Source organism: Amphiura filiformis, chromosome 3, assembly GCF_039555335.1.
Source record: "Amphiura filiformis chromosome 3, Afil_fr2py, whole genome shotgun sequence".
NCBI lineage: Eukaryota > Metazoa > Echinodermata > Ophiuroidea > Amphilepidida > Amphiuridae > Amphiura > Amphiura filiformis.
The window spans coordinates 71,622,096-71,645,797 of NC_092630.1; the positions used below are offsets into that span (position 1 = coordinate 71,622,096).

Below are 23,702 nucleotides of genomic sequence, written 5' to 3' on the forward strand. Positions count from 1 at the left end.
CTCCCATTATGGCCTGTACACCATCCGCGATAATGAAAACGCGTAAAAAGGGTAGTTTTTCGTGGATATGCACGATACGCGCGTAACGTGTTTAGGGTATCAAAAACATGAAAAATTGGAAAAAAGGGTATCAAAATTGCAATTGTTAATACGCGGAAATGAAATTTAGGGTATGAAATTTGATGCAAGGAATAAAATCCCTGTTTAGGGTATCGTTTTAGCCAAGGGCTAAATCCTTGTTTAGGTGCTTTTCAAAAGTTGATTATCGCGGATGGTGTACAGGCCACAATGGAAGTGACCCCCCCCCCCCGGGGCCTACACACAGAAAAGGTAGAGGGCAAGCGAAAAAATGAAATTTTTAAGGGAACACCCCCAAAAGTTCGATGAAGCCCTATAAACGAAAGTCCTTTCGTTAGAAGACTAACCCCCTCCCCCTCCCTTCTAACGTAAGTTTTCAAAATTCCAACCCGGATTCATAGGATACAGGACCGTCGCTATGCATGGTGGATGGGGATGTGGAGGAGTGCAACAATGCAATAATATTGATCACGTTTATGGAAGAAACCAATATTCTATTTTATTTTAAAATATTTTTCTTCATACCTTTTTGGCACGAAAAAAAAATTATGACTTGCTGGATTGTCAAATAAAAAAGAATCAAGGTGCGGTACAGCTGATTAAAAATGAACTTACAAATTGCAGGTTGCGAGTAGGCCTACTGCACTCTAGATTTGAAATTATTTCGAAGCAACCACTGTAAAATGTCAATATCGTACTTCAGAAAATACTAAAATTTATATATTAAATCCTTAAAAAAGATCAACTTTGACCGATGTTTTAAATACTTTTTTACAAACGTAATCGGACTTTTTGACCCCTTCCCTCCTATGCCTCCCTATAAACGAAAGGACTTTCGTTTATTAGGCCCTATAGGGCTTCATCGAACTTTTGGGTTGTTCCCTTAAGGATGAAACTTTTCAGCCATGAAGGTTTATGTTTCCCGGTAATGTTTACTTCAAATGCTGACGTGGAGTCAATAATTGGGATATCAGCTTAATCTAAATCTCCTCTCTTTTCATCTTCTCTGATTGAATGTAGGAATTGCTTGAATCTGTGGGATTATCTCACCTAACAATGACAGATATAAAATCATCAATCTGATCGCTTTAAACGTCGTCTTACATGTAGACTTGCTCAAGTCCTTTCGGACCTGATGTCTCTGTGATATTATATCTTGTTCTTTTTCAGCTATGACCAGGCCCCGGTTCTTAAACATGTCCTCCCTCCCCTTAAACATGCTAAAAGAACTAGCATACTAATATATAGGTCTATACCAAAGTACTCAGTATTCTAGCCACTGGTATACCAGAACTCTCACTTCCCTGACTCATGCTGTAGGCCTATATCCTAGAGCCTAGTCGATAGTCCTATGTCAAAATAATCTTTACTAATTAATCTAATCCCTTGAAGATTAATTGGTGTGATGTTTTAAAAGTCCTCCCTTTCCTGTTGGCTGTTTAATAGTGACATGCCTTCAGGGAGTTCTTGCTGTTGTCCGGATATCTCTAGAAGTCAAATGAAGATAAATATCACTATCCTAAAATGCACTACGGCTTGAATCAAGGCTATCTTACATGTAGCATTCTGACACAGATTTAGCATTATTATTATATATATTGCAATTGTCATTATAATTTTGTTATCGCTGACTAGACGCTGAGCCGACATTTAATGCCGCTTATCATAATAATAGAAGTTGGTAATAAAGAATATCTGAAGGCCAGTTTGCATCACCATGCAAAACGCTACTGAGCTGCAGCTGCACTTTTTATTGTAGGCCTATATGCATAGGCGTGGTGGAAGCAGTCGTTCGATTTTTCAGTAATGTCAGATAAAACCACATCTTTTAAACATATTCTGGTGTTAAATTGTGTCTAATAGTGAAATATTTTCGCTTTCAAACTAATATAATTTCTCCGATTATTTATTTAGGCACATCGTACCATGGAAATAACAGATAGTCTATTTCCATGATCGTACACTAGGGGTCGCGCATCCAGACCCTCCATTCAAAAAAAAAAAATCCACTTTGCGCGTGTTACGGGTAAAAAACACAGGTTTTTATGCTTTTTCGATCAAATTTTCACTAGTGGCAAATGGTGGTCATAGACCACAAACCTAGCTGGGGCATGTTGGTGTTTTGGAGGTATCTGACCCCTGCAAACTGTTCCAAAAATTTTCCCCTGGTCATGAAGTTTGTTGTCACCACACCGAGTTTGAGTACCATACTCCTTATAGATGCCCAGAAAATTAAATTATATGATTTGACCCAGATAACCTTTGACCTGACCCCTGAATAGCGTTCCAAAATGTTCCCCTGGTCAGTAAGTTTATTGTCACACTGAGTTTGAGCCCTGTATGTATAGGCCTACCCCTTCAGATCAAGTTCAGAAAATGCATAAAATTTGACCTCTGCATGACCTTTGAACTGACCCCTGTAAAATGTTCCCTGAGTTTGAGCCCCACACCCCTTACAGATGTCGAGATAAGGCAATTGTAAGATTTTACCCCCTTAATGACCTTTGACCCTAAGTGGGTTAGTTTGAAATAGTCATGGTTGCACATGCAGGTACTTCTTTTGAAAGTCTAAACATGGTATAGCAGTCGTTGATAGGATATGCAGCTTATAGGCCTAGAACACGGATAGGCCTACCTCATGTGGCATTTCGAGATAGAGACCTCGGAATATTTACCAGAGTCTTATGAGAAGTAGCACCTCCGGTGGGGAAATTATTTTTTTATTATATTCTGTACTTTTTATCTTTTTCATTTGACCCCACTGGGGGTCATATCTTCTTGGAATTTCAAGATATGAAAAGGACCCACAATATGAATATTGACCCAGGTCTAACGAAGAGTGTCACCCCCGGTAGGAAAATTACTAATCGGGGTGTCATAGCGTCTTGGATATTAATCACGTTTAAGAAACAATAATTCTATTTTATTTACAGCAACCACTGTAAAATGTCAATATCGTATACTTCAGAAAACTTAATTGTACAATTATAGGCCTATATTTTAGGGGTGGTGCAATAATTATGTGTACCCCCAGGGGTGAATTCTCAAAATGGTCTGCCAAAATCGCTTGCCCCCTTTGGCCGTGCCAAAAACCTTTGCCCCCTTTCGACGTGCCAAAAACCTTTGCCCCCCCCTTTGACGTGCCAAAAATCTTTGCCCCCCCCTTACACATGCAAGATTTTGGGGAACCCGAAGTTAAAACCTTAAATTGTCTTAACATATAATGCGAGCGCAGCGAGCAGGAAATTTTGCATATTTGAACGTGTTCGTAACGTTTTCCTACGCCTTTTAGGGCGTAGGCCTAATATAGAAACGGTGCCCAAAATATCTGTGCCAAAAATTGCTTGCCCCCCTTTCGACTTGCCAAAAATCGCTTGACCCCCCCCTTTCGACCTGCCAAAAAATGCTTGCCCCCCCTTTTGGCCTGCCAAAAATCTTTGCCCCCCTATAAGTCACCCCGGGGTATAAAAACATAATTATTGCACCACCCCTTAATAGGCCTATACATTATAGGCCTAATTGTAAAATTTTAAAAATCCTAAAAAAAGATGAACTTTGACCGATGTTTTAACTACTTTTTTTCAAACGTAATCGGACTTTTTGACCCCCTCCCTCCCTAACGAAAGGACTTTCGTTTATAGGGCTTCATCCCGGGGCTTCATCGAACTTTTGGGTTGTTCCCTAAGCTACGCTATGATGACGGTTGTGGCCAGCCATAGGCGTGAGATGGGGTCAATGACCTTTGATACAACTTCCATCCAAGATGTCGGACCAGAAGCAGGCTCCGGCGATCAGCCCCTTGAAGAATTTTCTCGCTGGTGGGTTTGGAGGTGTATGCCTCGTAGCCGCTGGACATCCACTTGATACAATCAAGGTTTGTGCTATGAAATATAACATGCATAAAGATGGGCAATATTTTGATCTTGTTTAATGCATGAAAACATTCAGTCGTGATAGGAAATCGGTGCAGAATTCGGCAACATGGAAACCTGTTACAGTACATGAGTAGTGTCAGATCATGTGATGGCAGCACTTGCAGTGAGTGTACGGTTTTCTGTGCACCAATTTGGTCACTTCTCACTCACTATTCAAAATGTGACATGTACACCAATTACAGTCCCCGAAATGATCTACTTTCTAGTTGGCCTCAATTCCGAAACATTTATGATTTAGTTAAAATGCGATCCCCAACCTTGCCCTTTGGCTAGTTCACCACGTAAACTTGTATGGAGCTTATGCCGGCTCAAAATTCGGACCGCTCGCCATTAAGTTTACTGCTTTCTGTGTTTTGAAATTTGTTGATGTTTTAATGATCCCCGATCGATTATTTTAGCTGTGTCACATCACGTGCATGACGCTAGTAGGTACCCCGGGTAGGTACCAGCCAAACTTCAGAAAAAAAAAAAAAAAAAAAAATCACGATCGCCAATAACGATGTGATATGGGACTTACATAGGATTACACAGAGATATTTCTTGCCAAAATTTGACCATTTCCAGGTAGCTTGGCCCTACTTTGTCTGCGTATATGAAAAAGGACAGTCTTAAGTAAGTAAATGTGCAACGCTTTTGATGTTTTGGGAGACTGGGAGGGATCAGAACAAAAAAATGATGGAGCCTATTCTTGACTGTGTAATATTCCTTCAACCAGCTGCCGTGCGGTAACAGTCTTATACGATGGACAGATAGTATCAGTTTGTGAATGAGGACATCGTATAAGTTCCTTGTACTACCCTTTTGGCTACCTTTTGGACGAATTTGTAGGAGGCTCTGTGTCTGAAAATCACTGTTTAGTAAGTTAGACAGCAACCATTGAAGCATATTTTGAATAAAACGCCGGATTCGGGCGCTTTATTATTACGATGGAATTATTAGTCGAACGCATACATTTATGTTTATACCACACAGTACGTTACACGGCGTATGGGGGACGGTGATATACACAACAAAAGGTCGTACTATAACATGACCAAAGGAGTGGTACGTATTGGCGACATGTGCGCTGGAAGTAAATACCAATTTTCTTTGCTTTGCCGTAGTTGTTCGGCTCAAAAATAAAAGGGGATATATCTGACAGTAAAAGCTAACATTTTATGGCAAAGAAATTATGCTAATCTATTTTGTTTGATAATGTTATAATATGGCTTTAAGGGGGTACTACACCCCTGGCCAATTTTGTGCCTATTTTTGCATTTTTCTCAACAATTATAGCGCATTGGGGACAAGTAAGATATGTATATTATATAAGGGCAAGGACTACAACTACTGTACTGGAAATTTTATTTCAGCACAAACAACAGTTGTGGAGTTACAGTCAAAAATGAGGGAAAACCAATATTTGATCAATAAATCAATAACTACTTGCTTTGAGTTGCTGAATTTTCAGTACAGTAGTTGTAGTCCTTGCCCCTATAATATAATACTTGTCACCAATGTGCTATAATTTTTGAGAAAAATGCAAAAATATACACCCTTAAGTGATGGCGCTCTAACAGTAACAATAACCCTCAGGCTACACCCATTGAATGTGTGTCATCAGCCCTCAGATCGGCCCTCAGGTGACTGTAGGAACCCATGGATTCGATCCATGTACCCTCAGGTCAGGTAGGCCGGCGGCGATGTTATCATGTTGATTTTTTTTTCGCTCGCCATGAATTTCCGTTACGGTAAAGATCCATGACCATGACCCAGTGTAAAGTGTATTAAAACAAGTACGGTATTATACATGCACGGAAGTAGGCCTATGCGGCTACGCCTTAGTCGGATCTGTGTTTGGTGACTTTGGTCTTCAAATTTGGTGATATTTTCCAGGTAAAAATATAGTTCCAGACTTTGTTATCAAGCATTTTTGACTTGATTTTTTTTGGCTAAAGATACATAAATTATACGCTTAGCGAATTTGCGAGTTTAAACCCGACAGCATAAATTCCAACCACATTCGAGACCACATGATCGGGTTCATGAATACCGTACTTAATAATAATAATGAGCATCTTGATACATGACGTCATGATACGCATGCAGGGCCGTTCCTAGGGATTTTGACGCCCTAGGCAAAGCCTCTCCCTGCCACCATACCAAGGCATACCTCGCCCCTTTTTATTTTTCCTCCCCATTTTTTCTTTTTATCTGCCCTCATTTTTTCTTCCCTTTTCAATCTGCATTCCCGATTTTTCTTTTTTCGCCCTTTTGGTGCCCCTCTGCAATGCATTTGCTGCCCTAGGCGACCGCCTTACCTGGCCTAATGGTCAGAACGGCCCTGTACGCATGCATGTGTGATAATAGGGTATTAGTGATCTTTGTGAATCTGAGGTGACCAGGAACTTGTGTGTTCTACTCGCTAGATACAGCGGTTTGAAAATTTCCTTTTGGTTGACATACATAAATCGAACTAAATTTTCAATAACGGATAATAGTAGGATTTCAATTTTTTATTAATGAAGTTACATGTTATTGAGGAATGACATTGACAAAGTTGTTTTGGAAACTTAGATGTTTATTTCAACTGGTGATGTAAGATTGCAAGGTGAGTGAATTCGTAAAGAGGTTTCCTTGTTTGAGCGATAGTAGGATGCAGGGAGTAGGTTAAAATAGTACTTTGACTTAGTTTGACCTGCTCTGACGTCTCAATTCATGCGGTCTTGTTTCGTATCTGCTTACCAGGCAGCAAATACCGCCAGACATACCTTCAAGATACAATCCTTTACACCCTGATAAACCTAAATTTGGAATTGAAATCCTCATGTCCTGCGGTGTATTTATAAACATTATGGGATTTTTTGTGTGATAAAATCAAATTGTGATTGTTTTTACTCCCTACGATATTTTGTTTTACACTTCAGAGGACTTCATCGGGTATTCATATGGTTATCTGATCCACTTTCCCGGCATGGGCAAACAAGTTTGAGTGGGATCCTAAGTCTCATGGGCAAACAAGTTGGAGTGGTTTCCAGTGATCTTAAGTCTCTTCTAAATTGCAGACTTCAGTAGTTGATCTTAATCATGACTTTTCTGTCTAAGGTATTGGTGCCCGTCTAGTCGCTCTACTTATTTCTTTTGGTATAATGTATGATTGTCGGACTATAACATGTTTATGATTAGGGAAATCTTCCATTTTCTTTCATATCATTTATTCCAGGTTCGATTACAGACGCAGCCCAAACCACAACCTGGCGTACCTCCTCTCTACAAAGGCACCTATGACTGCTTCCTGAAGATTGTCAAAAAGGAGGGGCCTCTTGGGCTCTACAAGGGCATGTTTGCCCCCATATTGGGGGTGACACCTATGTATGCAACATGCTTCCTTGGTTTTAGCGTTGGCAAGAAGCTACAGACTCCCTCAAATAATGGAGAGTACTCGTAAGTACCGGTAACAATTATTTATATTCAGGGTTGTCACTAGACTGAATTTAGACCCGGCTAAATTTCCATGTTATTTGTCAAAAATACTCTCATGGATCATTTTCCAGCTGATTTTTAGGGTAAAAGTACCATTTCTCTATTTTAGTGCTGGTTACTACCAAGGGTGAAAATAAGAGAGCTTGAACCAGGGGCCACTTCAGCAGAAAAGTGGCCCCTGGTTCACCAAAATTTGAAGAAACCAGGGGCCACTTCCAATTACCAAGGGGCCAAGAGATATGCTGATAATGCTGGATGGGTTTTAAAATAAGCACTATTAGCTTTAAATTTGATATTTGTGGTTCACTATCCAGGGGCATGTTTTTGTGAGAAAAGTGTCCCCTGGTCAACTACAAATGAGATGGAACCAGGGGCCATTGCAGAGTTTCTGGGGCCAAACAGCTCCCGTCTCCCGCTTAATTTCACCCTTGGTTACTACCGACCGGCACTGACCAGTGTAGTGACAACCCTGTTTATATTATGTTCCACTTTCTTTTGGAGTACTTAACCTCTATTTTGTACAGGCCTGTATCAATTAAAGGGCTTATTGACTCCACAGTAAGCAGGAGTTCTATTGAACAGTTCAAAAAGATCAATACTCTGTTCCCTATTTCAGGGTCGAGATCCTTGACCCAAACCTGTAAGATAATAGAATCTATTAAGGCATGAATTATTCTGTGTTCACATGACATCACAGAATTTGGACTCAGTCGTGGTTACAATTCACTCATGGAGGTAAAATAGTGTACCACAGCTCAAAATACATGGGGCTACAGGGCAATTAGCCAAGAAAAGTTTTGTCAATGGCAAAATGTACTTTATTTTTCAGAGCCATGCAAAATATACTTTATGAAAATGTACTTTATGTTGAGAATAATGCATCATACACCCTGTACATTTTGATTTTAAGTGTGCTCATGTTTGTGATATATACACATGGTGACTGAGTTTAAATGATTTTACAAAAATCTTGCCATCATTATGTTTTTGTGGTATAGGATTCAGGGGTTCATAACAATAGAGGTTATCCATGTTCTATAAGCTGCATGTCCTATCAACGACTGCTATACCTTGTTTAGGACATTCTAAAGAAGTACCTGCATGTGCAACCATGACTGTTTCAAAATAGCCCGCCAAAGTCATGCAGGTAACTCCGAGGTCGTGCATTGAATTAGTTTGAATGAGGAATACTACGGGAACCAGTGCCTTTTGTTAGAAGTCACCCATGAGTGAAGTGGATAACCTCTATTAGTAAGTTTTTAGCGGGTTCGCCGTCGGACAAGTTTAGAACTATCAAGCTTTAGTCAGGAGTAGCTCTGACTAAGTATGAGACATGTAGGCTGTCTCTTACCTACTCATGGCTCTGAAAAGAGCTGTTCACTGAAGACTGCCCCTTGTGAACAGAGAACAAGCAGACGTTCCATACATCTTTTAATTGAAGTAGCCAATTTGCATAATTCAAAAATGTTTATGAAGGATAAAACAGCACTCTTATCATATATGGTTAATTTGTTTGTTTTCAGGTTTTCCAAGATCCAATATTATTTCAACTCAACATGTTCATTAGCAAATGTGTGATATCTCATAAAAGAAATGCATATAGCCATGTGTTCCATTATTTTGATTAGAAAATAGGATGTCCTAAGCATTTTATATAATTATACCGTACTGATTGCAAGAGTACAATTTTACAGATTCTGTGCATATGTTGTCTGAAAAGGAGAAAAATTAAAAATACAATGCATGGAAGAAATGTTTGCTGCTGATTGACATAATTTGATGTTTTTCTCTCGCTTATTCATTCCTTGATGACAGACCAATCCAATTGTTTAAAGCAGGGATGTTAGCAGGTGTATTCACAACAACTATCATGGCACCAGGAGAACGCATCAAGTGCCTCTTACAGGTATGTAGGTGTATTCACAATAGCTATCATGGCACCTGGAGAACGCATCAAGTGTCTCTTACAGGTATGTAGGTGTATTCACAACAGCTATCATGGCACCAGGAGAACGCATCAAGTGCCTCTTACAGGTATGTAGGTGTATTCACAACAGCTATCATGGCACCAGGAGAACGCATCAAGTGCCTCTTACAGGTATGTAGGTGTATTCACAACAGCTATCATGGCACCAGGAGAATGCATCAAGTGCCTCTTACAGGTATGTAGGTGTATTCACAACAGCTATCATGGCACCAGTAGAACGCATCAAGTGCCTCTTACAGGTATGTAGTGTATTCACAACAGCTATCATGGCACCTGGAGAACGCATCAGGTGCCTCTTACAGGTATGTAGGTGTATTCACAACAGCTATCATGGCACCTGGAGAACGCATCAAGTGCCTCTTACAGGTATGTAGGTGTATTCACAACAGCTATCATGGCACCTGGAGAACGCATCAAGTGCCTCTTACAGGTGTGTAGGTGTATTCACAACAGCTATCATGGCACCTGGAGAACGCATCAAGTGCCTCTTACAGGTATGTAGGTGTATTCACAATAGCTATCATGGCACCTGGAGAACGCATCAAGTGCCTCTTACAGGTATGTAGGTGTATTCACAACAGCTATCATGGCACCAGGAGAATGCATCAAGTGCCTCTTACAGGTATGTAGGATTGTAGGTGTATTCACAACAGCTATCATGGCACCAGGATAATGCATCAAGTGCCTCTTACAGGTATGTAGGTGTATTCACAACAGCTATCATGGCACCTGGAGAACGCATCAAGTGCCTCTTACAGGTATGTAGGTGTATTCACAATAGCTATCATGGCACCAGGAGAATGCATCAAGTGTCTCTTACAGGTATGTAGGTGTATTCACAACAGCTATCATGGCACCAGGAGAATGCATCAGGTGCCTCTTACAGGTATGTAGGTGTATTCACAACAGCTATCATGGCACCTGGAGAACGCATCAAGTGCCTCTTACAGGTATGTAGGTGTATTCACAACAGCTATCATGGCACCAGGAGAACGCATCAAGTGCCTCTTACAGGTATGTAGGTGTATTCACAACAGCTATCATGGCACCAGGAGAACGCATCAAGTGCCTCTTACAGGTATGTAGGTGTATTCACAACAGCTATCATGGCACCAGGAGAATGCATCAAGTGCCTCTTACAGGTATGTAGGTGTATTCACAACAGCTATCATGGCACCTGGAGAACGCATCAAGTGCCTCTTACAGGTATGTAGGTGTATTCACAATAGCTATCATGGCACCCGGAGAACGCATCAAGTGCCTCTTACAGGTATGTAGGTGTATTCACAACAGCTATCATGGCACCAGGAGAATGCATCAGGTGCCTCTTACAGGTATGTAGGTGTATTCACAACAGCTATCATGGCACCTGGAGAACGCATCAAGTGCCTCTTACAGGTATGTAGGTGTATTCACAATAGCTATCATGGCACCAGGAGAATGCATCAGGTGCCTCTTACAGGTATGTAGGTGTATTCACAATAGCTATCATGGCACCTGGAGAACGCATCAAGTGCCTCTTACAGGTATGTAGGTGTATTCACAACAGCTATCATGGCACCTGGAGAACGCATCAAGTGCCTCTTACAGGTATGTAGGTGTATTCACAACAGCTATCATGGCACCTGGAGAACGCATCAAGTGCCTCTTACAGGTATGTAGGTGTATTCACAACAGCTATCATGGCACCAGGAGAACGCATCAAGTGCCTCTTACAGGGATGTAGGTGTATTCACAATAGCTATCATGGCACCTGGAGAATGCATCAAGTGCCTCTTACAGGTATGTAGGTGTATTCACAACAGCTATCATGGCACCAGGAGAACGCATCAAGTGCCTCTTACAGGTATGTAGGTGTATTCACAACAGCTATCATGGCACCAGTAGAACGCATCAAGTGCCTCTTACAGGTATGTAGGTGTATTCACAACAGCTATCATGGCACCTGGAGAACGCATCAAGTGTCTCTTACAAGTATGTAGGTGTATTCACAACAGCTATCATGGCACCAGGAGAATGCATCAAGTGCCTCTTACAGGTATGTAGGTGTATTCACAACAGCTATCATGGCACCAGGAGAATGCATCAGGTGCCTCTTACAGGTATGTAGGTGTATTCACAACAGCTATCATGGCACCAGTAGAACGCATCAAGTGCCTCTTACAGGTATGTAGGTGTATTCACAATAGCTATCATGGCACCAGGAGAACGCATCAAGTGTCTCTTACAGGTATGTAGGTGTATTCACAACAGCTATCATGGCACCAGGAGAATGCATCAAGTGCCTCTTACAGGTATGTAGGTGTATTCACAACAGCTATCATGGCACCAGTAGAACGCATCAAGTGCCTCTTACAGGTATGTAGGTGTATTCACAATAGCTATCATGGCACCTGGAGAACGCATCAAGTGCCTCTTACAGGTATGTAGGTGTATTCACAACAGCTATCATGGCACCTGGAGAACGCATAAAGTGCCTCTTACAGGTATGTAGGTGTATTCACAACAGCTATCATGGCACCAGTAGAACGCATCAAGTGCCTCTTACAGGTATGTAGGTGTATTCACAATAGCTATCATGGCACCTGGAGAACGCATCAAGTGCCTCTTACAGGTATGTAGGTGTATTCACAACAGCTATCATGGCACCAGGAGAACGCATCAAGTGCCTCTTACAGGGATGTAGGTGTATTCACAACAGCTATCATGGCACCCGGAGAACGCATCAAGTGCCTCTTACAGGTATGTAGGTGTATTCACAACAGCTATCATGGCACCAGGAGAATGCATCAGGTGCCTCTTACAGGTATGTAGGTGTATTCACAACAGCTATCATGGCACCTGGATAACGCATCAAGTGCCTCTTACAGGTATGTAGGTGTATTCACAACAGCTATCATGGCACCTGGAGAACGCATCAAGTGCCTCTTACAGGTATGTAGGTGTATTCACAACAGCTATCATGGCACCAGGAGAATGCATCAAGTGCCTCTTACAGGTATGTAGGTGTATTCACAACAGCTATCATGGCACCAGGAGAACGCATCAAGTGTCTCTTACAAGTATGTAGGTGTATTCACAACAGCTATCATGGCACCAGGAGAACGCATCAAGTGCCTCTTACAGGTATGTAGGTGTATTCACAACAGCTATCATGGCACCTGGAGAACGCATCAAGTGCCTCTTACAGGTATGTAGGTGTATTCACAACAGCTATCATGGCACCAGGAGAACGCATCAAGTGCCTCTTACAGGTGTGTAGGTGTATTCACAACAGCTATCATGGCACCTGGAGAACGCATCAAGTGCCTCTTACAGGTATGTAGGTGTATTCACAACAGCTATCATGGCACCAGGAGAACGCATCAAGTGCCTCTTACAGGTATGTAGGTGTATTCACAACAGCTATCATGGCACCTGGAGAACGCATCAAGTGCCTCTTACAGGTATGTAGGTGTATTCACAACAGCAATCATGGCACCAGGAGAACGCATCAAGTGTCTCTGGTATGTAAAGTATCTAAATATTAAAGCAGGATAGTCAGATTTCAGAAGATTTGGATATTTGAATGCCAACTTCAGGCATATTTCCTATCCAAGATTGTGGCAGTCCATATAGTGATCCAGCACATTTCCAACAAGTCCATATTGCAAGAGGTAACAGTTTCACTGTCTGCTCTTGACTTTATTTTAAATTGTTACTTTATCTGAAACAATGTGTATATAATTATTCAGTACTGCACTTTTCTTTCCCTGCCCATATTAGATCCAACAGGCTTCTGGTGCCAAAGCTAAATATGCCGGACCTTTTGACTGTGCAAAACAAATCTACAGAGAAGCTGGATTATTCAAGGGGCTCTACAGGGGAACTTGTGCCACATTGTTAAGAGGTATGTTGATTACAATGTAATTGGATCATGTTAATAAAACCTTACAGTTGCAACTGTTAAAGATATACAAAGGTTAGAGTAATGAAACTGGTGGGTGAACCGCCAATTGCACCTGTTTAAAGAGATACTTTCATTCTTTTCATCCCAATTTGACCTGAGAATATTTACCGAAGGGGCTAATTCCCTCCTCCCCACCCCTTTTATGCTCTGTAAAAGGCCATTATTTGTAAATCCAAAACATAATTTATATTATGAATGGAATTGTATTTTCACTTTTTGTTTCCTAATGTTAACAGATGTACCATGCACCGGCATGTATTTTATGACATATGTATGGACCAAAGAGCAATTAACTCCATTGGGTTCAAGGTACAAGATGGTGTATCATTTGTACTGTATTTGTCAAAGTTTTCCCCATTTGATTGTGGTCAATATCCTGATGATGATCAGGTCATCAGATCCACTTAAAACAATATTCATTAGGATATCAAGGATGTTTGTCTTGAAATTTTGAAATCCATCTTAGATTGACTGGACAGAAAGTGATGTTAAATTTAGCCAGCTAGGTTTTATCTGGACGTATAAAAAACAGTATCTTGCAGTGATCATGAATAAAAAGCATACATGTTTGTCAATGCTACAAAAGACACTTTGCTGGGAAAAAATGGAGTCGGTTAAAGAGGGGTAAAAAAAAAGGGTGATGTTTCAGATTCCTTAGTGCTCAAGCTTATTTGATGCAGGATGATATCCTGAGCATTTTGACACTTTTTTTATTGAAATCGGCCAAAAAATGAGAAGGTGCCGGCCAAAAAAACTTTTTCGGACGGGGGGGGTTTGAGGGGGTCTGAAAATTGTCATTTTGCATCAAAAATATTATTCTATGCCTTATTCTATTGATATTAGTGTTGTTTTATATGTTATTGGTGCCAAAGAATCCATTTTTTAAAGTTGCAAAAGCTTTGAAGCATTCATGTTCTTGGAAACGGCCATTTTATGTCAAAATTAGGGTATAATGGCGCTTTGCATTAAATTCGAATTCGCTCTTCCAACTGAAAATGTTATTGACGTAACTATGAAGATAATCATAGGTGGAACCTCCACAAGAAATTTGGGCATTTAACTTTTTTTTGTTTGACCGTGGTACCTTTTTTTGTAATTTCAGGAAGCCCCCATTTAAATGTACATGGTATGAAAGTGCATTGACCCCTGTACATTTCAATGACAGCGTTTTAATGAAATTTTCAAATGGGTGTTAAAGTCAAACCGTATCATGTAAAAAGTTCAAATTTCTTGATCAGGTGTCACCTGTGATTATCTTCATAGTTATGACACTAAATTTTACATTTGGAAGAGCAAAGCGCCCTCATACCCTAATTTTGACATAAAACAGCAGTTTCCAAGAATATGGATGCCCTAAATCTTATGCAACTTTCAAAAATGGATTCTTTGACACCAATTACATATGAAACAACACCAATATCAATAGAATAAACCATAGAATAATATTTTTAATGCAAAATGACAATATTCAGACCCTCAGACCCCCCTGTCTGAATAAGTTTTTTGGCCGGCACCTTCTCTTTTTTTGGCCGATTTCAATTTTTAAAAAAGGTGTCCAAATGCTCAGGAGATCATCCTGCATCAAATAAGCTTGAGCCCTAAGGAATCTGGCATATCATGGTTGTGTAACCCAGTACTACTATAAATATAATGACCATTAGCCAGCACAGCTTTCAAACTGAATTACACCTTATCACTTTGCGATAGTGATATGTCACTTGGAATCAAAGTATGCATCAATCATCACTTTTACAGTTAATATACAAATTGCAAGGGATCAAATTTTTAAAGGTTAATTCTTAATTATAAATTGATGATGAAGAATAATAAATGAATTTACTGGTAAGTGATCGGTCATGCAATTCAGGTGACAAGCGACATCACTCAGGGCTGGAATATTTTGGTGTATCCTTTGTGTAAACCGATTTACAAAAGAGAATGGAATAAAGCTTTTTAAGCCTATATTAAGCTCATAACCCCCATAGTAATCTATACACCACATTCTGTGCAGTTTTACACAAATGGTAAAACAAAATTCAGAAATTGCAAAAGCTTATTATCAGTTTTCCTTTTATGTCAAGAGGATCAATTAATATTCAAGTGGATCTGAAACCTTTTATTTTTTGCAATAACCTGCAGTCCTCATTTACCATTATGGTGGATCCCATCCTTTCCAGCCAGATGCAAAACACAGGCTCCCAATTTTAATAAAATCGCTAAATATCCCATCTTAATTTCTAAATTGTATTTACTGTTGGCAGGTAGATAAGTGTGGTTTGCATTAGTGTCTGACGGATCAGGTCAAGTTCTGGATTTGCCGATTCATTCCCTCTTTGATCTGCCGATCCGATCACCGATTGCCAATTCCCCATCAGCCGATGCTGATCACCACCGATAAGCTAATAATCGGCCCGATTCCAAAGCTGCCGATCTGATCAGTCAGGCACTAGTTTGCATGTTGGTGGGAACATGGTTACCAGTACCTCATGCTTCTACACACCATCTATAATGCACCATCCAGTGCACTTTACTTTCAAATATGCTTATATTTGTGTTTGCTTCCAGATTTTTGAGCACATTTTAATTTTTTCTGTATGCTTGCTTCCCCTCTCCAGATGTCCCCTGTAGTGGCATGTATTTTATGGTATACGAATTGCTTAAGATTAACCTGACCCCAGAAGGAAAGAGGTAATAACTTTTGTTTGCTTTGTAAATGTGCAAATTTCAGAAAGTACTTCCTTGATATATTGATTGTCACATTATAAACATGGCTGAGCAGCATATGGATTTTGTCTCTTGAAACTCTGCATGATTTTATGTTTCTGATTAGTATCAATCAAAACACAACGGATGATATTGTGTTCAAAGTGTTTAACCATTGGGTCTTTTTGACTATTTTGGCATTGCATAACAATGTTTTCAATTTCAGTTTCCAGGTCTCCTATTGTGATTTCCATTTTTTTTTGGTTGGCTAGTCCCAATAACCCTTTTACCCTAACCACCCTGTATACTAGAAAATAGGGTACCTCCACTTCAGCTGCCATGCTTTTACTCTTGTCTTTGTTGCCCCTAACCCCTTGTGCACAACTAAGGTTAACAATCTTGAGAAAATATGTGAGAAAGTATGTGATGTGTATTTTACCCTCTTTTGTGGAGATAAACCTGGACTGATTCATTTCTATTTGTTGAAGGCAAGTTCTTTCTTTTGATTAGATTTAGACGTGATGTCATCATCTATAAGAACAAAAATCAATACAGTATACGGTTGAGATACTAGGCAGGACCAGGGCATAATTTAGTTTTATTTGTATAGCATTTATAGCAATGACATATGTTTGTGTGATTGCATAGCAATTTGGCTAGATTGTGTTATGTTATGCCCTGGGACAGAATGTTTTATATGAGGTTAGGATAAGGATAATGAACTGAGTGCAATGCATTCGTCAAGATAATCGCACGCGCCGTAGAGTTATTGCATTTAGCTTGAGAGCCGATAGGCTCGAAAGCTAAATGCAATAACTCCATGGCAAGTGCAATTATCTTGACGAATGCATTTGCACGAGTACATTATCCGTCATACACTTTGAGTGTAGGCCTATTAAAACAATAGGCAATATTAATTGCTGCATTCATTATATTAGTTTTAATATTAGGAAAATATCTTACATTTTAAAAACACCGTCAGGACATTGACCAGCTACGTAGCATTTAACTGGTAAAGAAAATCAATTCCTGTAATCAATGGTATCGATTAAGCCATACGTCATACTTAGGTAACTTATTCACGCATGGTTTAATTGACTTGACTTTATGTTGTGATCATTTAATATCGTGGTTTCAATACAGAGAGCACTGAACCAGTTGGAAACGATCGATTTAGATGTCAGACTAGTACTACGGTGAATATCAACTGGACTTTATAGCTCTATAATTTGAACTACTTATATTAAAACACACGACATTGGGATTTAACAATTTGTTCAGTATTATCATAGGCCTTCAAACACATGTGTTTGAAGGCCTATGGTATTATAAAAGCATGATCATGATATTATGCGCTAGTGTGTGTTTCCTGGGCCCCTATGTTAGATTAGATAGAGGCCTACATGTATTTCATTTGTAAAATGCTGAATATTTTGCAATGGTGTCATCTTGTATAATTATGATCCACCTGTTTTTGGCCCTTTTTAATTAATAGAAGCTCGATTATTCTCATTTGATGTTTGATTTATTTGAGGTCATTAATCATAATTTATGACAATGATATTTGCAAGGGTGCAACTCTTCTAGTCTTATTACAAGACTGCCCTATCCCAACCCTAAACCCTAATCCTAAACTCCGTAAACGAGGACTGGACTCAAGTCTAGCGAGTTGCACCTTATTCGGTAATTGTACACTATTATAGAACACCGTTTGTAACTATACCATTTTAACACCACAGAATGTATATTCATACTTTTTTGTTGGTATATATATAGAACAGACAATTATATAGTTATGTGATCTCTGTGTCTAAAGCGCCACCTAACTCTACTTTATGGTTATGTGAAAGTAGTATTTCTAGTATTTGAGCGTGCAGGTTTTAGATAATGCATTGTTTAGCCTGCAGGTTTATATAATTTGGGCTGTGAAGGGTAGTTCGCGAAAATAATGCACGGGAGAAGAATACATAACGATGAATAGAAACGGGCACTAGAAGTGTATATGCTGATAAGACATGGGGTATCAATCACCTAACTCTTTTGTGAAATGTGACTTGTTCCCATGAAATGAGCATGAAGTTGCAACTTGGTGGTTTCGAGACATTCCGATTGAGTTGCTATCTATAGTCGATGGTATGTCCTCTGTCAGTGGGGACATAATACGCTGTACTCTATTCAGTTCTGTTCCCATTCATAAAGGACATATATACAGGGGTATTCAAACAAAGAACATCAACTCAACAGTTGGTACGTATTGAAACTCCCAACTTACAACTTTAAGCTCATTTTGTGGGAGCAGGTCACGCATGGACTATTGGTCAAGGGAAATCACAGTGTGTTATCTTTTCTATTGTATACAGTGCCCTATGTACTGCATGTTCTAGTGTTCTTTGGAACATTTTTTGAATAAATTTATTTCCCTGATAACATTATTTCAATATGCATCATGTCAATCAATCTTCCCCCTTTTGTATTTGTAGTCCTGGCGACCTGAGTGTAGGTCGTGTATTATTTGCAGGAGGTATGGCTGGTATATTTAACTGGATGGTAGCTATTGCACCAGATACACTCAAATCAAGATTACAAACAGGTAAGAATAATGGCCATTGCACCAGAGTGTAGGCTGAGCATTATATAATGAAGCATTGACGGGGTGTGTCAGGGAGCATGCATAATATGATGGAGAACAATCGGATATGGTGGTACAATAGTTATTTGTCAATGGGAAATCTGCCATGTTGCATGTATATATTTTCACTAAATATCATTGCTAACTCAACATACACAACTGTTTGCATAGAGACAATTTATCAAATTTCCAGAGTGCCAATTTCGCACTCCACTTTGACTTGATCGGTGGCATACGGGTACATGGGTGCCCGCCCATAATAACATAGGTGCCCGGGCACACCCTTAGCATCTTTGTTCACCTTTAAATCCAAGGTCTGGATTCATTTTTGTAACCAGAATGTGTTTGGTCATTTACGGCAGAGTGCCAAAAACCTTGTGACAATTAAGCGAAAACAAAGAAAGAAACTTTGATGGTAATGCTATGTAGTTCATTTACTTGTCGCACATAGTGGCTTAAAGGGGGATGAAGTCAAAATGTTGTGTTATTAATCTGTTTATTTGATTTGTTTAATTTTCAGCTCCTGAGGGAACTTACCCCAATGGTGTCAGGGATGTTTTCAGGGAACTAATAAGGAATGAGAAGCCTACAGCCTTATTTAAAGGAATTGTACCAGTTATGCTTAGAGCATTCCCAGCTAATGCTGTAAGTAAAATCCTCATATATATCATAAGTTGTGTGTTCTATTTCCTCTGGCAAGGAAGTGTAACATGCTGTGCCTAACTTATGAACTATTTATAATTCACATTATGTGTGCTACTTCACACAACAACTTGAAAGAACCCCATTTTATCTATTCAAGGTGCAGAATTTAGCCTCAAAACAAACAAGATTTACTTTCACACACCCCTTGTTAAGATCAGAAAGAACGATCATGAGCTTTTATGATGAGCTGTGCACCAGCCAATACTCCTAGGTTTCAGCTTGTGAATGTCACCCATGGGGTGCCTCCATGTGTGTCAGCATTATTTTGGTGTACCTACTCTCAGGTGTGGCATAATACCGCTTTAACACTGTGATGTTGAGCCATTCTTTGTAAAATGGCAAATTCACAAGGTGAATAAAATGTAATGTAAAGATTATTTTGTCTTTATGATATTTGCTGACAATACACCTATTTAAATGACCTGTCACTAAAAAAATATGCATTTTCAAATAAAGTTCATTTCATAGTTTGCAACATTGTCATATATTTTGATAACATTAACAAATCTTAATTTGCCTTTTTCATTTTCTTTTCCTCTCCAGGCCTGTTTCCTTGGTTACGAGTTAGCTATGAAGTTTTTAAATTGGGCGGCACCAGGTTTATAAATCTAATGACAATAACATTTAAGCAGATGTAAGTCTGTATACAAAAATTGCACAAATCTATTAATAAGATGTATTGGACATTGTGTGAGCCTGATGGACAGGCCAGTATCTTGCCTGGTCTCAAATGAAATATTTTACATCAGCTTTTCTAAAACAGCTATAAGAGTGTGACAATTGTGTGGTGATCTCAACATAGTAGAATGCTGGTTCAGTATAATTTGGGGGGTGCATTTTGTTGTTCTTTTTATATATTGTTAATTACTTTAACTGCCCTTCTGTGTTGTGCCAAACAACGCAGACATCCTTATCGCATTTTTGCAGTGAAAGCATTGATTTGCTACCCATATTTAGCAGTGATGCATGGAAGTCCTAGCTTGAAATACCAGGAAAAAGTTGACCAAAAATTGTGATGTGCACATTCCTTTCAGGCCAAAATTAACCAATTTTGGCCCATTTTAGCATGAAAACAGCGAATTGCATGCAGGGTTGCATGCATTTGTCTGGATAACACCCTTTTGGTTAAATTCAAGTTATATAGGAATAGTTTATAATTCATTCATTCATATTCATTCATATTTTATTTTAATAATAATATCTTAAGTCAAAAAAAACTCACAACTGAAAGGCAGTGATGCAGTTAATGTGATGAGTTTTTGCCAAAGTGACTGTTAAAAAAGGTTGTCAATTGGCTCAACACTCCTGAAAGTAAGTGCTTAGAGTACATGCACAAAAAGACACAGGTTTAGGTTCACAGTTAATGACAAGCTACTTGGTAACAACATTAAGTAGACCGATTGGTTAATTATTTTAGTTATGCATACTTTACAGCATCATAATTATGCATGTGGTATGCACTTGTTACTTTCAAGTGTACATTTTGTGTCTAATTATTAAATATAGGAAGAGTATTAAATAAGTAGATGTTACTTTTGCACATGAAACTACTGAACCTGCCATCAGGGTGAGGCAAACAATTGATGACATGGCTGGAGAATTTATTTAAATTGTATTATTTGTTTGAAATAATCAGTTTAATTATCAGATTAGAATAGATATGTTCAGATTTTATTTTGGTGGTGGTGCTAGACTGCCAATACCTATCATGTTACTACTGTCAAATTTTGATCACTTTATGTGCTTAATTTGACTACCATCACTGAGTAAAAGTTGGTCACAAATGTGTGGAAATAATTATGCTTTAAAGAAGAGACTAAAGCTTGTTCATACTATGCCGCTATTGCTTTGCGGTGCCTTGCCGCACTGCATCCTACTGCAAAATACTGCATTGCAGTATCACAATAAAGTTAAATACATTTGAACTTGGAAATGTGTTGAGTTGCGGCAAAAAGTAATCAATATATTGGGAACACGATGCACCGCAACGCAAGTGCAGCGTAGTATGAATGGACCTTCCGTATATGACACATTGTTTACCATAATTTCAATATTTTTGGCTTAATAAAGCCGATCAAATCCTCATATTGCTATTTAGTTTTCTTTCCAAATAACACTAACAACATTCACAAATACAATTGTGTTTAAAAGCAATGAACTTTAATAATTTTTTAACACACCAAACTAGAATGCTGAGCAATGCAATACAGTAAATTGTAATGTCTCTTTTATGTTCAAAATATGATGCTTAAATACCATTGTTTGTTTGTGTGTTGTTGTTTTGGAAATTTGGTACAAATGATAATACAAAATTGAGATTGTGCAACAAAATAGCCAAATTGCTTAAAATTATGCAGTTATTGGGCAGGCAAGTAGTTTGTGATGATAAATGCAAGTCTAACTTTCTCCTCATTTTAATGATTACATTGATATTGGGAAACTAGAACAGTGGCATTTATGTAAGATTTAGGATTACTTTTTCCAATCATTTTAGTTGATTTGAGTTGGTATATTTTGTAAATACAATTGCACGGAGGTGGGTAAATTATTTTATATCTAACACGAAAGTAACTTTCCAAATAAAAAAACAAACCTATAATTCCCTGTATATTTCAAAGTTACCTAGTGGGTAAATTAGTAAATGTGGGTAAATTATTTTATATAATTAGAAAGTAGCTTTCCTGTTAAAACTTGAAATTCTTGTATATTTAAAAGTTACCTAGTGGGTAAATTAGTAAAAGTGGGCAAATTATTTTATATTTAATCAGAAATACCTTCCTTGATGAAACTATTATCCAGGCTGTATACTTTAAAAGTGGAAATTTTCATTCTTTTTGCGTTCACTGCAACTGCCGCAAAAACACAAACATGCAATTATGTGTTTTTTGTTATGTAAGAAAACTCAAAACTCGCAAATTTAAAAACAAGAGAAATAGTTCAAAATCAGCAGAGCACATAGAATTATGAATTACATGAAAATTATCACTTTTACAGTATTGACAAGTTACCTGTATCTTATTAGATGATTTATATACTGAATGACTCTTATGATGACTATACTAAATGAAAAGTCATCTAAAAATGTTGAATCCCTAAGTATATATGCTAACTGTTTGTGACTGAGTCACAAAGGCAGCTGCTCTTTTTTCTTTTCATTTACATACCATTGTTTTGTCATCTTTGATTAAAGAATAATTATGTGATATTGTTGTAGAAATGAAATAGCATCAGAACTTGTTTTACACTTGAAACCAATTTCTTGTTGGGAAATGTCGCCAGGGCATTATCATGCAGTATATAACCGATTTATGCTCGATTTACAATCAATTCTTTAGTGTGGGTTTTTGTTATCATGGTTAATGGCTATCCATGTTTGTCATTTCCCAATACTGCATCTCAAGATTCTTCTCATATTCGTGTGAAAGCATAAGAAAATTGTATCCATGGCTCAGAATAATTTATTGTTAATGCATGTCTGACATAAGTTAGGGGATCTGAAATGTATACTTGTCACAAGCATGTATCAATTGTATGAACCTTTATAACAGAAGTAAGATTTACTAGAGACTGAAAGTATTTGTGCAATGTTTGTGATGAATCAATGTATCTTTCCTAAGGAATTGTACCGAAATGTTTATATTGTAACTGATACTTTTTGCAATATGAAAGTCAAAATAAATATCAGTTTTAACAAATTATTCATAGTATGTTTTTATTGATGGACTTACTACTCTGCAATCTAGAAATGGACAAATGACTCAAAAATACAGGCTATTTATCTGTTTATTTATTGGTTACCCAACTTATGGTTGAATGCTGGCGCCCTCTTAGAACTGTTGATTTAACTGTGTTAGTATGTTTTATTATTTGGAATAAAAACCAGGCTCAATCACCTGTCCTGCCCGGGTGCTGGTGGAAAGGTTATGAAGCCATTCTTGAACCCACTTTGCAAAAGTAACAAAACAAAACACCAAAATGTCTTTCCTTTTTTCTACTGACAGATGTTAAATTTATAAACTTTTTTCATAACCTGTTTCATTCCCAGCAAACACAAAGCATTAATCGTTTTATACTGGTTATATTTTGGGTTTTGGTTTGGTGAAGACATTTTGATAACTTTTGATAAATGCTGGCTTATACAGAGGTCATGAAAATGTTTTAAACGTTTTTTATGAAAAACACTACAAAAACAATTTTTAAATGTAAAAATGTGATTGTACAATATTGTTCGAACATTTTCGAAAATAACTTGTT

At 38.4% G+C, this 23,702-nt stretch overlaps 1 protein-coding gene across 2 annotated transcripts; it reads left to right on the forward strand.

Moving 5' to 3' along the window:
• Positions 1-3,810: 3,810 nt before the first annotated feature.
• LOC140149060 (mitochondrial carnitine/acylcarnitine carrier protein-like) lies at positions 3,811-23,146 on the forward strand. Of its 2 annotated transcripts, XM_072171214.1 has the most exons (8): positions 3,811-3,952; positions 7,216-7,436; positions 9,291-9,381; positions 13,228-13,351; positions 16,027-16,099; positions 18,595-18,704; positions 19,264-19,388; positions 19,992-23,146. In XM_072171214.1, exons 1-8 carry the CDS (start codon positions 3,842-3,844, stop codon positions 20,052-20,054), a joined length of 918 nt encoding a protein of 305 aa, XP_072027315.1. In that variant the 5' UTR covers positions 3,811-3,841; the 3' UTR covers positions 20,055-23,146. The 2 variants fall into 2 exon arrangements, with proteins under 2 accessions (XP_072027315.1, XP_072027316.1); XM_072171215.1 differs by lacking the exons at positions 16,027-16,099; positions 18,595-18,704; positions 19,264-19,388; positions 19,992-23,146 and adding an exon at positions 13,648-14,007.
• Positions 23,147-23,702: the final 556 nt, after the last annotated feature.

Excerpts from the sequence above, each read along its gene's own strand:
- LOC140149060 (XM_072171214.1), top strand. The coding sequence starts at position 3,842 with ATGTCGGACCAGAAGCAGGCTCCGGCGATCAGCCCCTTGAAGAATTTT. Across the intron at positions 3,953-7,215 it reads ATCCACTTGATACAATCAAG|GTTCGATTACAGACGCAGCC; the intron begins GTTTGTGCTATG and ends CATTTATTCCAG. Across the intron at positions 19,389-19,991 it reads GAGCATTCCCAGCTAATGCT|GCCTGTTTCCTTGGTTACGA; the intron begins GTAAGTAAAATC and ends TTTCCTCTCCAG.